This window comes from Mixophyes fleayi, chromosome 1 (genome assembly GCF_038048845.1).
Source record: "Mixophyes fleayi isolate aMixFle1 chromosome 1, aMixFle1.hap1, whole genome shotgun sequence".
Lineage (NCBI taxonomy): Eukaryota > Metazoa > Chordata > Amphibia > Anura > Limnodynastidae > Mixophyes > Mixophyes fleayi.
This window is the reverse complement of record NC_134402.1, coordinates 318,144,755-318,159,531: the sequence shown is the minus strand read 5'-3', so window position 1 is coordinate 318,159,531 and position 14,777 is coordinate 318,144,755. Positions and strand designations below refer to the sequence as shown.

General features: G+C 42.0%; 1 protein-coding gene across 1 annotated transcript in view; it reads right to left on the bottom strand.

Moving 5' to 3' along the window:
* LOC142153286 (olfactory receptor 10A7-like) overlaps positions 1-14,136 on the bottom strand; it is a 44,354-nt gene extending 30,218 nt beyond the window's left edge. The window contains exon 1 of the mRNA XM_075210776.1: positions 14,050-14,136. Coding sequence (XP_075066877.1) covers positions 14,050-14,136 — 87 coding nt within the window. The remainder of the gene's footprint in view (positions 1-14,049) is intronic.
* Between the last annotated feature and the right edge of the window lie 641 nt (positions 14,137-14,777).

The following is a 14,777-nucleotide window of genomic DNA, read 5'->3' as shown; positions in this document are numbered from 1 at the left end:
GGGGGACTGCAACGCTAGGGGCCTACCAGAGGGGGTGTGGCCAGCCATCATAGAGGTGAGACCAGACATTAGAGGGGGAGTGGTCAGCCCACGAAGGACAGCTAGCACCATAGTGTAGTATATAAAGAATGCAGTGTGTGTATAAAGAATACACAGTCTTGACCTGCCCCTTAGATTGGGCAGAACAGTCACCAAAAATCGGGATTGTCCACTAGACCAGGCTTGGCTAACCTGTGGTACTCCAGGTGTTGTGAAACTACAAGCCCTAGCCAATATATACAGCTTATTGCTGGAAGGGTATGCTGGGACTTGTAGTTTCACAATACCTGGAGTGCCACAGGTTAGCCAAGCCTGCACTACACTCAGAACATTTGACAGACTGTCCTACCTGTTCTTGTCATTTTCACCACCTCTGGCTTCTGGTTTCTTTAGTTGAGGCTTGTCTGGATCCTGGAATGTTGGGTGCACTATTTGGAAAAAATAATGGGCACATTTAGAAAATTTCAACCAGCCCCCGCGTTAAATCAATAGGACTCACAATTGATACTTAGCCACCACCTACCACACACACATCACATTGCCACAAGCCCGCTGTGCCGTCACACACACTACTGTGCCCCTTAATCACCATGCTGTGCCTTATGATCAAACTGGGCCACCGTGCTGCTTTTGCTCCCCCCTTCGTGTAGCTCCTCTGGGCGGCAGTACGTCTCCAACGTGGGCGGGTCTTCTTCCAAGATGAGTCATGTGATCAATGATTGTCTGTACGGCGCATGTGCAGTGAGCCGCAGTCGCGTCTGGGCTCTCTGCACTTCAATGACAGTGTAGTGCTGTCAGTGTCACCTGACCTGGCTGTCACCTGAACAACGGACCCGTGCGGGGGCGTGGCTAACCAGCATCGGGGCCTACCGGTGGATCGCCCAGTTCCCCGGCAGGCCAGTCCGATGCTGAGTGAGGGAGATCACCCCTATTTCAGGGAGTCTCCCTGACATTCAGGGAGAGTTGGCAAGTATGAGATATACAGTGTGACCCTAGAGTGATACAGCGCTATGGATTGATACAGCTAAGCCTCGTACCTTATTGAAATATATCTGGTACGCACATGTACTTTATTTGAGTGTTTTTCACTATGTGTACAAGAAGTACTACACTATTTTCTGGTTACTTGTGTTTCTATTTTCGGTATTCCCTGGAGTTGCAATGTTTTAGACCTGATTCCACCAGGATTTGGGATTAATTATACAGATGTGCTTGACTTTTATCTATATCTGGTATGCATATAAATAAAGACCTTATTGGGTCTCATTATACCTAATCATCACTACACTGTTCCTTCTCCCATATCTCTCTAGATTGCTTGCATGTACTGGATTTAACCATCTCTGGGCATCTCAAATTTACTTGTTTTTCTGCCACATCTCTTGCACCAGATATAGGACTAGTCCTGATCAGCAGTGATGACAGTCTTGTATGCATGCTCTAACATGTGTCTGCAGTTAGAAGCAACTGTAAAAATATATTTTTTGTTCAGCAAACATTAACAATATCCTAATTAATGGTAATTATGGAAAAAAATACTACTTGAATGATTTTTTTTAAATGTGTATCCATACATTTATATAATAATAATGTGTACCATGATAAAAAAAAAACAGACTTGAATTGTTAAAATCTCAAAAATATGTATGTATCTTTGAACATATTACACAGGTGGCAAGATTTTAAGCAACGGCTAAAAGACAAGACAGGCAACAGGCGGTGGTCCCTCAACTTTTCTTTTAGGCGTTGTTTAAAATCTTGCCACCTGTGTAATATGTTCAAAGATAAGAATGCTACAATGTCTACAATCCACAACAATTTGAGAATACTTGTGGAGATATACAGTAGATGTGTATATATAAATAATATCAATGGCTTTGCCCTAGGGGTGAAAGAAAATTCACAGCTAGCTAGCTAGCGCTAAAGCTTATTTTTACAAGTTTTTCCCAAGGTGGATAATAAGAATATGCAGTTTTTTTAAGTTAAGAAAGACAGAGCTTATTTTTAGAATTTGTAATGATGTTCAGTAATTTGAAAACTAACATAACCGTGTTTAGGGATGCAGAGCACCATATATAAATAAGTTATCCACACTGAATACATTACCGTTTTTTTACCTCAGTCATAGTGCAACGAATTGGAGCCACAATATTGACCTGTGGGTTTATTTTCTCCAATAGCTGGCCTTCGGCTGGGGCAAAGAGCTGCCGTGTGTTAGAGTGCAGCTTCTCCACCACCAGCTGAACCAACACCTCCACCTCTGTTGAAATTTAACTTTGTTTGCGTCAAGACTGAAGTGAAGGAGACAGAGACCTGACTTGGGCCTGGCTGTTCCTCATCAGACATGATTTTAAAGGTCTAAAGAGGAGTAAAAAACAGTCATTGGTAACAGTACTTGAATGCCCTCTAAAGTGGCTTACATAAAGCCTGGTTTCAAATAAAAAGCTATGAGTTCACAATCCAAAAATTTCATCTCCTACTAACAGTAGCTAGTAGAACTCACAAAACCATGGAGAGAGAAAGGAGGGATGGGATGTCCACAGGCCACAGGACATCCATGTATTCCCTCAACTTGTCCTCATTGGTAATGTACTGAGCTGTGGGTCAATATTAGTTGTCCATAGCAGCATTTAGTACCCACAGCTCAGCACGGGCGAACGTGGCAATCCTCATGTTTGCATTTTCTTTCCACACACGCTATTATGGGCTCAATGCCATTATGCCATTATCATATGGGATACACAATATTGAGATAAATCCTTACAGTTATACAGAGAATAGATCGAAGAGGAGCAAGATAGGAGTGCAAGAGGCCAGTAAGCAGAACATTGAAATAATCAAGATGAGAAATGATCAGTGAGTGGATAAGAGATTTGGAGGCATCCTAGGAGAGGAAGGGCTAGATGCAAGCGATGTTACATAGCTGGCAGCAAAAGCATTGGGAAAGAGATTGAATGTGGGGGGCGAAAGAGAGGGAGGAGTCGAAAATGACACCTAGGCAGCAGAGTTGGGGAACAGCTGAGTGGTATTGTTAACAGAGGTCATGGGGAGGAGAATCTAGATGGAGGGAAGACAATAAGTTCAGTTTTGGCTATATTAAGTTTGAGAAATCGTGAGGACATGATGGAGGAAATGGTGGTGCGGAAACCGGACATCCGAAATTGTTGCAACCAAAATCCTCTAACAACTTATTTTAAAACCTTCATGAATTCAGGAGTGCGCAAAGCCAAAATATGTGCCAACCAACCTCACATTTCCAAATTGAGAAATTTTGAAATTTTGGAAGAAGGCTGCCCTATAATTACAGTGTCAGAATCTGAAGTCTCAGACATACATATGTAAAGATACTGTTTTGTTGTCTAAAAAGTACCATAAAACAAAAGGAAAAAAAAAACTAAACTACTTATCACCTACACTCAGAGCAAGAAGGGGGTACATGGGAAGCTACAGACGATGCTTATACATTACCCTCCAATATGGCTGGTTTCATCTTCAACCTGTGTCACCTATGCACTGTATTAATGTAGAAAGTGACAACTTACCTGGAGGAGCAGGACAATTTTATCTATATGTAACCCCTGCCTCTGTGGGGACTGCAGGTTTTGGTGCCACAATGAAGGCATACCAGACTACACCACCTGGCAGCACCTGCGACCAGGGAGAGGAAGTATGCAGAAGGGTGAGCAGAGAGCTCAGAGAGATCAATGAAAATGTTCTCACTAGCCCGGTCAACATTAGAGCCATGAGGACAGACAGGCATCAGAGAGAAAAGTGTACCTGTCCCAGTCTAGAGGCAGCCAGAAAGACAGGGACTTCTGGGAGCAGGAAGGGAGGCTAGATTGGGGACACAGGATAGACCAAAAGCAGGGTGTTGGGAACATGACTAATAGACTTTTAAAACCGAGCTAAAGAGGTCTTCACATTTAGCAGCCGCTTTTCCGGCAGAACTAGAACTAGGCTTGGGGCACCACTGCGGCTCATTACACAGTGGAGCCAACCCTGTTCTGAACACCGGAAGTGTTCTACATGGAGCCAGACAGCAGCTGGAGATCCGAAAAGGGTCCAGCCAGAACACTGAGAGGTTCCAGGAGAACCTTGTGAGTACCTGTTGAGGTGGGCCTTTCAAGTGAGTCCATGGTAAGAGAGGCAGTCTCTTGACCTTAGTGAATAGCATGTGAGAACAGAAGACATCAATCAAGTCAGCAGACTAGTCTCTGTAGTAAATAAAATTTTTCAGTATCAGTTAGCAAATAAGTGTGCATTTGCATGATATAGAGTCAGATGTCACACATAAAAGACTGAGTTACACAGACACCTAACCCTCATATCTAATATCGTTCACTCATAGGGGTATATTTACTAAACTGCGGGTTTGAAAAAGTGGAGATGTTGCCTATAGCAGCTAATCAGATTTTAGTTATCATTTATTTAGTACATTCTACAAAATGACAGCTAGAATCTGATTAGTTGCTATAGGCAACATCTCCACTTTTTTAAACCCGCAATTTAGTAAATATACCCCATAGACTATAGCCAAATAAGTGATATATTCAACCTATATAGTTTCTTGGAAGGACATTAGAAACTATTGATAGGGGTCTTGCTAATCTGTCACCGTTACCTTTAATCCACCAATCTACCTATCTATACGTAGCTATCTACAGCCATGGCCAAAAGTTTTGAGAATGACTAAAGTATTGGTTTTCACAAAGTTTGCTGCTTCAAAGTTTTTAGACCTTTTTGTCAGATGTTGCGATGGTATACTGAAATAAAATTACAAGCATTTCATAAGTGTCAAAGGCTTTTATTTTTGATAATTACATTAAGTTTATGCAAAGAGTCAATATTTGCAGTGTTGACCCTTCTTTTTGAAGACATCTGCAATTCTCACTGGTATGCTGTCAATCAACTTCTGGGCCACATACTGACTGATGGTCACCCATTCTTGCCTAATCAAGCTTGGAATTTATCAAAATTTGTGGGTTTTTGTTTGTCCACCCACCTCTTGAGCATTGACCACAAGTTCTCAATGGGATTAAGGTCTGCGGAATTTCCTGGCCATGGACCAAAAATGTTGATGTTTTGATCCCTGTTATGGCTATCAGTATGATCATAAACATGTAGAACAAGGTGGAGAGGTCTAACACCTATAACAGCCGCCTTTCCTGTACAGCTAGACGCGCGCACAGGTGCTCGGATGTCCCCAGATCTTATACTAAGAGTAGTACTAGTTTATGAAATGTACCATAGTGCCGAGTAGCGGGAGATGAAAGGTGCATAGTCAGGAAACAGGCTGAGGTTTTAGGTCCGAGGCAGATACCGTGGTTAGGGACAGGTAAGATGTCAGGGCTGGCAGCAAACAAGGAGAGTCCGGAAGCGTAGCAGAGGTCAGGGGGAACAGACAGAAAATAAAAGTCCAGAACGAAGCCAAGGGTCAAATACGGGAGTCCGATAATCAATATACAGAGAACAGGAGCTGGTCAGGTAACAGAAGCTGCAAACTATAACCAACAGGGAGGCTAAGCCCTCCCTGCTTTTTATATGCAGATCAGCCAAGCCAAACAGAGCCCTCACACGTGTGCAAATCAGGCCTTTAAAACAGACTCCTGCAAAACAGACTCCTGCAAAACAGGAGTCTGTTAATGAATGGCCCTGATTGCGCACGCGCCCAGCTGTCAGATTTATCCGGCCGCGGCGGTGAAAGAAAGAAGCTCCCCACAGTTGCCCTGGTGACAGCCGGGATGAGTGGGCAGAAGTGATGCCCCGGTCGTCATAGTGGTGGCCGGGACGCCAAAGGCTGACAGGAGCGAGCCGCGGCGGCAGTGGAGCCGCGGCTCGTGACAGTACCCCCCCTTGAGGAGGGGTCGAGGAACCCCGACATCCAGGTTTACAGGAAATTTTCTAAAGAATCCAGAACCTAAGATCGTTCTTCCGGGCCATAGCCCTTCCAATGTACAAGAAACTGAATTTGTCCTTGAATTCTCCGGGAGTCGAGCATTTTTTCCACAATAAATTCACGGTCTCCATTAACAAAGACTGGCCTTGGTTTGTGTGACCTGTGCCGTTTAAACTTACTAGAGGTGACAGCAGGTTTTAAAAGAGAGCAGTGGAAGGTAATGGGAATTTTAAGAGATGGAGGCAATTGAAGTCTAAATGCCACAGGGTTAATTTTTTAATGATTGTGAATGGTCCGATGAACCTGGGTCCAAGCTTCTTACATGGCTGTTTGAGTCTAATATTTTGGGTGGATAGCCACACCTTGTCACCAACATTTAGGAGACACCCTCTACGATGACAGTTATCATTTGTCCACTGCCTCTTGAAATTGTTCCAAGGAGCCCTATGAAGTTTGCTCCACATTTTATTGGTCCATATAAAATCACTCAGGTGATAAATCCTGTTTGTTTCAAACTGTTATTGCCTAAGAACCTTCATATCTCCAACTCTTTCCACGCTTCATTACTCAAGCCTCTCATCATCAACCGATTTTCTGTTCCTTCTTCAGCACCTCGTCCAGTCCAAATTCAACAAGAGGAGGAGTTTGAGATTACTCATATACTTGATTCTAAAATTTCTAGAGGAGTTCTTCGTTTTTTGGTGCATTGGAAAGGCTTTGGTCCAGAGGAGCGCTCTTGGATCCGTGAGGATGATCTCAATACTCCAGCACTTCTGAAAAAGTTTTATACCAAATATCCGGGCAAACCCGGTTCCAAGTGTTCTGTGCCCACCTTTAAAAGGGGGGGTACTATCACTCACCGGACTATGAGTGCCTCTAGTTTTGGACATGGGCCTCTCTCTCTCTTGCCGGCACCTGTCTTTAGCCGCAGCCGTCCGCCATCTTGACCAAAGGATTGCGCATGTGCAAGACACACGGACGGTTAAAACCTTGTTCCTAGTCTCATTGGATAATTAATCACCTGTCACTATTTAAGGCACCTGTTGCCCTATTACCTTTGCCTGTTCTTGGTCCTCATTCCATTGAGACACCGAGGAGTTTCCTGTTCCTGCTTGTGCTATCTGTTTGCTGTGGACGCTACCTGCACCTGGACAAGTTCTTCTCTCCACATCAGTGGTAATACCTGCCAGCCGCAGACCGCTCCATGCTAACTTGTATCGTACCTGAGCTTGGACAAGTCTTCTCTACACATCAGTGGTAATACCTGCCAGCCGCAGACTGCTCCATACTACCTTGTATCGTATCTGCACCTGGACAAGTCTTCTCTCCACATCAGTGGTAATACCTGCCAGCCACAGACCGCTCCATGTTACATTGTATTTTACCTGCACCTGGACAAGTCTTCTCTCCACATCAGTGGTAATACCTGCCAGCTGCAGACCGCTCCATGCTACATTGTATCTTATCTGCACCTGGACAAGTTCTTCTCTCCACATCAGTGGTAATACCTGCCAGCCGCAGACCGATTCAGGCTACCTTGTACTCTACTTATCTCTGGACAAGTCTTTACTTCATGCAAGCGGTAACATCTGTCAGGAGCAGCTTACTCTACTACTTTGCATGTTACCTATTTTTGGGACTAAAGTCTATAGTTTCTCGGGAGTATAGCTGCGAGTCGCTGACTCTCCTATTACATTGTTGATTGACTGTTTGCATAGACTTTTTCCAGTTGTCAAGTATTTGCCTGCTGTATGCTACCTGCGTGCTAAGCACTTTGGAACTCTCTTCTTCTTTTATCACTACTCATTATTCTGCCATGCTACCATTGTTTCCACTGCTCAGAGACTATGCATATATATCATTGACATTCTTTCTTCCATCCAGTTTGTATAGTTCCGCATATTCACCACACTCCCCAGAGGGCCGCAACCTGCACAGTGGCAGCCGCTAAAACCATACTTCCTTGCGGGAGTTCCTGGAGAAGACCAGCCACTGTGTTAGACTCCGCACCTCTGGTGAGTAAAGCTACACCTGGTGAATTCTGGGTAAAACTCCTAGTGCCTGTGACACCCCGAGCCACAAATAAACACGTTACCAAAATAATTACATGAAAAAAGGACACGGAGTTATACTCCGTTTTACTGGAACAAGTGTACAGAACTTTACAACTAGTGGGCTGATTCATTTCATTATTTATTTTATTTTATTGTTACTGTTGATGCCAAGTGCGACGGATACTGAACTCACTAGCTTACAACCTTCTGAGGACTGTTATTTACACACTGTTTTTATATATATTTTATGTATATGGAACACATTTAAAACAGCATGCGCCATCATTTTGTGTGACTAGACCTGCGTTTATATGTTGATCACTACTAGAGATCATTTACTGATGAGATTGAATTTCCCATGTAACCCTTGAAGACATTAATTGCGATGTATCTGTCATTTTTTTCATGTAATTATTTTGGTAACATGTGTTTATTTGTCTAGATTACACCATTTATTTATCTATTGAGGATTTTTCATACAATTCTTGGGACATAAACTGCCATTCACTTGCCATCTTTTCATGTATTAAGTTTGGTATATGTATCTTGCTGTCTACACCTCATCATATTGAAGTGGAACTATTTTCCATTGATGTTTCATACCTTTTATTGTATTATAATAAATGTCTATCTTTTATACAACCAATTGAAGTATATTTAGTTGAATATTAGGTATCCAGATTACTAGGTTAAATATCTGATGAGCGCCCAGCATTGTAATCTATCAATATATTATTAAAGGGAGGGATACCCTTAGCAGGTGCAGCTCTCACAAACCTTGGGTGGAGAGCGCGATTCCATATTGTAAAATAACAATGGACAGAATGTTTGTGTTTAATTTCTGGAATTCATTGATATTTCAAGCAATTGTTACTCCTGGACCGCTAAAGAAATTAGAAGGATGGCTGTGGTTCACTTTATTTACAGTTTCATTAAAATAAATTGTTCAAAATAAGTCACATTATTAATTAACATATAATGTACATACACACAATATAAAAACCTGTAAAATCATTAGAAGTCAGATCCCGTTATCATAATGTGTCTTATAATGTTGTCATATCACCAATAATTTCATTAAAAAAATGTTTTTTACTTACAGCAGGTCTGGTTCAAATAATTGGCATATACTGTTAATACACTATTCAAGTTGTGAAAGAAACATTTCTGTCTGTTGAGTAGGTGTTCATTGGATTACTTTTTTATTGTAAAAGTGCAATATACATACACAAAAAAACAATGAGCTACATCCTTCTCAACTGCTAAATTAACAAATGGTACATCTTTAAACCGGTGGTAATCGCTTAGCCGATGACGATAACACCGACAACACGCCGATGACGGTGTTATCGTCATCGGTGACCTATACCCCACCCCTTTAAACCCTATGTGTACTCATAGTGAACAGTGTTGACGAAGCCCATATATGTAGTTATGGTAGCCAAGAATCAGTGCTGGCATTACGGGGAACAAACTAGGCAATTTGATATGTATGAATAGGTGGTGTTATTGAGGGCTTTGTAAGTAAGGGTAAATCGGTTAAATTGGATTCTGAAGGACACAAGGAACCCGTATAGGGATTTGCAAAGTGGTGCAGCAGATGTGGAATTGAGAGAGGAAGATCAGTCTTGAAGCACAATTTAGGATGGATTGAAGTGGGGATACATAAGTGTCAGGAATGCCAGATAGCAGGAGGTTAGAGTAGTCAAGGTGGGAGATGAGCGAATGCATAAGAGTTTTGATAGCATATTTTATCAATGTTTCTAAGGTGGAGTCGACAGGACTGAGAGGGAGTCTGGATGTGAGGAATACAGCAAGATGTGACACCAAGGCAGCGGGCTTGGAAGACTGAGAAAATGGTGTGTTTGTTAATGGTGAAGGAGATTTAAGGGGTGATGGTGATTCTGGGAGGAGGGAAGATGAAAAGTTCTAGACATGTTTTGATCTACGTAGTGTTGGAACATCCATGTGGATAAAGTTGGTTACACCAGATAGTACAGAAGGGGAGAGGTCAGGGAAAGATATATAGATTCGGGTGTCTTCAGCGTAAAGGTGGTACTGGAGGCCGAATGAGTGAATTGGTGCTCCAAGAGAAGAGGTGTACAGTGAGAAAAGTAAAAGGCCAAGAACAGAGCCTTGTTGGACCCCAACACGTAGTGCGAGTAGAAGGGAGGATGTTCCAGAGGTAGAAACACTAAAGGAGCTGTGCAGTAGATAGGAAGTGAATGTTGTGAAGGCGAATGTAGTGAAGGAGAAAAAGGTGATCAACAGTGTAAAAGGCAGCAGAGAGGTCCAACAGGATGAGTAATAAACTAACACTTAGTACCAGTCAGCAGCTGTAAAGGCATGTAAAAACCTGACATGCATATACAGTATATGTGTATAGGTTATTCAATAAATCATATTTTACATATAGGCTATATATAAATTGTAGAAACAGAAGGGCTAAAATACTGGCAAGGCATATTTTTTACTTTGGAAAACAGATGTTTGATATCTAACTGTGGTGTATTATTCTGTACCTTGCTTGTCAAAAGGTGATCACTAGATCACTGTGATAATCTGTGTAACACTACTTTTGATAACAAATGCCAGATAGATAATGGAATATCTATGAGGAAATTAATAAATTAGTTTGGATTTTGCTAAATGTTTTGATAGGGTTTCAAATACTGTAAGACACCAAGGGGTAAATGTATCAAGCTGAGTTTTTCAGCAGGTTTGAAAAATTCAGATTCTAGCTAGCATTTTTAAGCACATTCTACAAAGAATCTGATTAGTTGCTATAGGTAACATCTCCACTTTCATACACACATTTACCCCCAAATTGTAAATAAAGAAACATTGGCTTGAGGAGATGTTCCTGCTCTGACTTCTGAATCCTGGTCTGGTAATGACATCTATTGATCCCCGTATCTGAAGTCTTTGACTAATCTGCAAGTGTTTACCTTTTGTATTATACCATCTATGTTTTTCTTTGACTCCACTGGCAGCCACTAGCTTTAACAGGTTCCCAGTGCAGCAGTTTCTCTGTCTTAAACACCTTAGTCAGCAGGCTGTCTGTGTCTTGCTACCTGTATTTAATCTCTTACTCCACTTCATCTCCGAGTCATCATGCTGGTACTTGGAAAATATTTATTTACATTGCTGTTCCCTTTTTTTGCCCCAGTATTAAGGAAACAACTGTCGGTCACATGACCCAATATCTGCAGGTTAACCAGAGATCCCATATAGCTGCTCATCAAGCAATTACTCAGTACTTTGTTATATACGTACATAAACACATATATATTTCCAGGGCAGGTCATCCCTTTTTGGGTTCCTAGAATCCTGTAAAATTTGTTCCAGTATGAAAATACCCAGAGATTCCCCCATGGGACAGTGCCCAGTCACTAATGCCCAGTGTCCCACATTTCAATGGATTTTATCCCTGATTTGCCTTTGTCTAAAAGGGTGTAATTGTATTTGGGTGATAGTCAATCACTTTACTAAGATGGCTCACTTTATTCCATTACTACAAGCTACTCTCTGCTATGTCTTTGGCTCCACTGTTGATTCAGCACGTCTTCAGATTACATGGCATACCTTTTAATATTGTCTCAGACAGATGAACCCAGTTTTGTGGCCCAGTTTTGGAGAACATTTTGTGCCCTGCTTGATATTCAACTGAGCTTTTCATCAGCTTATCACCCTCAAACGGACAGACAGAAGAGGTAAACCCGTCTTTGGAACAGTATTTAAGATGCTACATATCGGAATTACATGACAAGTGGGTAGAATACCTGCCATGTGCAGAATTAGCCTACAATAATTCACCACACTCTTCCTCTGGTTATGCTCCATTGTTCTGCATTTATGGAAGATATCCCAAGTATGTTTCATTTTCTGACATCATAACACCCACCCACCCAGAGATTGGACACATTGCTCGTTCTCTGAAAAGAATATGGAAAAAAATAAACTCATTGAAGCAAGCTGCGTCTCAAACCAAGTAATTTAAGGATTACTTTAGACATCCTTATAAGTTCAAGGAAAGAGACAGAGGAATGGCTCTCCATTAAGACCATCAAACTCTGTTAGCCTTCTTTTAAGTTCGAACCCAGATACATTGGCTCTTTTAAAATCATCAAAAAAATTAATCCAGTGGTTTTTCAATTGGAGCTGCCCAACTCATTGAGGATACCCCGTACATACCATGCATCCCTATTGAACCTCATACATCCCGGAGATTTCCCAGGAAACAACCAGGTAAACCTGCTCCAGTGGTAGTGGATGGTGTGAGGATACCACCCTTAGCTGGGATGGAAGTTACCCTCTGTGGGATTCAACTCACTCGAGTAGACCAGGATATATCCAAAATAAGACTTTATTACGACAGCACACCACAATACGCTCACAAGTTACAGGGTAAATGGTAGCATGTATCCTCCAGCAGCCTCCTGCAGTCAGCACTCCAAAGTAATAATCTCTGTCTCTTTCAGGGTCTTATCCTCCCGCAATATCACCACTACCGATTAGCAAAACAGGGTGTCCCCCAGCCTGCGATACTGGCACACACCTCCCCTGTCCTGGTAGGGTTTCCTCCAGCGGCACCACAATGCCTGGCCCAAAGACCTTTTCACTGATGTCTCCTACACCAGGATGCTCAAAACTAGAATAGCTCCCCTGGCATTCTCCTCGCCCTATATTATTTTCTGTATACACAGGATGTAGGGTCAAATGTCTCAAACCTCCCCTTTACAGAAGGGGTCTCCCAGTCAACACTTTAGCTGCTAGACATACTGTCCCTGTTATCTTGATTAGACAATAGAATAGCTTGACTCAATTAGCTGTTTTGGCTGGATACACTACACATGGGGTTACAATATTACACCAGGGAATGACACTGCACGCTTACATGAAACAACAGGACCTTTGACACATTGTATCAGCATTGTATTACGCCAGCTGAATCTGTGATACATTTTGATACAATAACATTTATATTGATACATATTGATACATTTCCCAATGCTATTTCACCCAATATATTGCTGTGGAGGCACATTGCATATCATTTAGAAGTTCTAACCTCATTACCTCTCAGATTACTTGTTGACCTAGCTAATTAACATGGGCTGCCAGCTAGTTAACTCAGACATTGTTCTGATTACAAACCAAATCTCAGCTGCACCTCATACAATAGACATTTGAGACAAATGGTAATAACATTAGCTAACACAAGCTAACTTACTGATTTTGTTTATTACCACACAGTATGGCAATATTCTTTATATTTATACTACATACAATATTGCAGGTAATAGCAAGGCAAAATGTACCTAATAACATGAAATAATAATACACATAATACACCGATGCTCTGGTGTATATACTTAGACTGGGCCAAGGATTAAAAAGTACATTAAACTGTGAGAAATGGTTGATGAATACAAAGTTCTCAGTCCAGTAGCACCCCGTTTCAGCACAGATGGTCACACAGAGTATGTGGTCGCGAAAATTCTTGGTTCCAGATGGGTAGAATGCCAACTCCACTACTTGGTCCACTGGAAGGGTATGACTCTAAAGAAAGATCTTGGATACCTGCCATGGACTTGCATGCCAATAACTTAAGGAAAGTCTCATCAGAAATTTTCCAGATAAGTCTAGGTTAAGGGGTTCCTTAACCTCTTGTCAGAAGGTTATTGCTGTTTTTGTTCGGGTGCTGCAGTGTTAGTCTGGGCATGATCACATGAACTTCACTCACCTGCAGCTTAATCTGACATCTGCCCTGATTGGCTAAATACCTGTCATGTTCACTGAACCTTTGTCGGTTATAATGTTCACACGCTTGTTTCTCCGTGCTCCTGTTCGTTAGAAAATTCTGCTTCTAATACTTGGTTTTGACCTCCAACTGTGACCTGATCACCCCTGATTGCTGCCTGGAAAGCCCTTTCGCTTGTGACCCTGAAAACGTATATTGCTGCCTGGACCGGGCCTTTGCCTGTTGTTTGACTCTGCCTTTCTTCGGTGTGACCACCGCAGAATCATGGTGCCTGCTATCCGCCTTATCGGACTTACCTGTGTCAGCTGTGTTTCACCTTCCAGATTTACAGCTTGTTCTTGCTCCTGCTCCTTTCCTTGAACTGTGTTGCTCTCCAGCTCCATCCTCTACTCTACACTGCCAAACTGTTATACTGGTGGAGATTTATACTACATAGTATTCAACTTGCTATATCTGTCTTTATCTGGTCCAGGTACATCCTGCACCCCTGTTGCCATAGAGATCTCTGCTCAGCCTCCCAAAGTCTCTTACATCTTACATCATGCCAAGTCCTCTGTGGTGCCCACCAACCTGAGTTAAATTATCACTACGTGAGATTAAGTCCTGGGGACGACCGAGTACCTGAAGGTGAAGCTCTCATCAACAACAGCATTCATCATATTAACTCGTAGGGTGATTCGCGACATACAGCATGCATCATATTCCAGTAGAACCAAAGATGCAACCAGTTCAGGTCAAAATCATGGTTTATCTCTGGTGATAATGCAGTCAACTATTTCCATTATTATTAATAAAAGCACTGATCAAATCACATTTGATAACATTTCAACTCTTCATTTCCCAGTTGTCTTGGGATTTCCATAACTGACCTTCCATAACCCAGATACCTCTTAACCAATAGGTCTGATTCCTTTTCGAATTTCCTGCTCATTTCATCAGTTTTATCCTAAATCAATTATTGGTTTGTTTTCCTTTAGCAAAGTGAGCCTCAACAAGACATGTTCATTGTTGCCAGCTCTATATC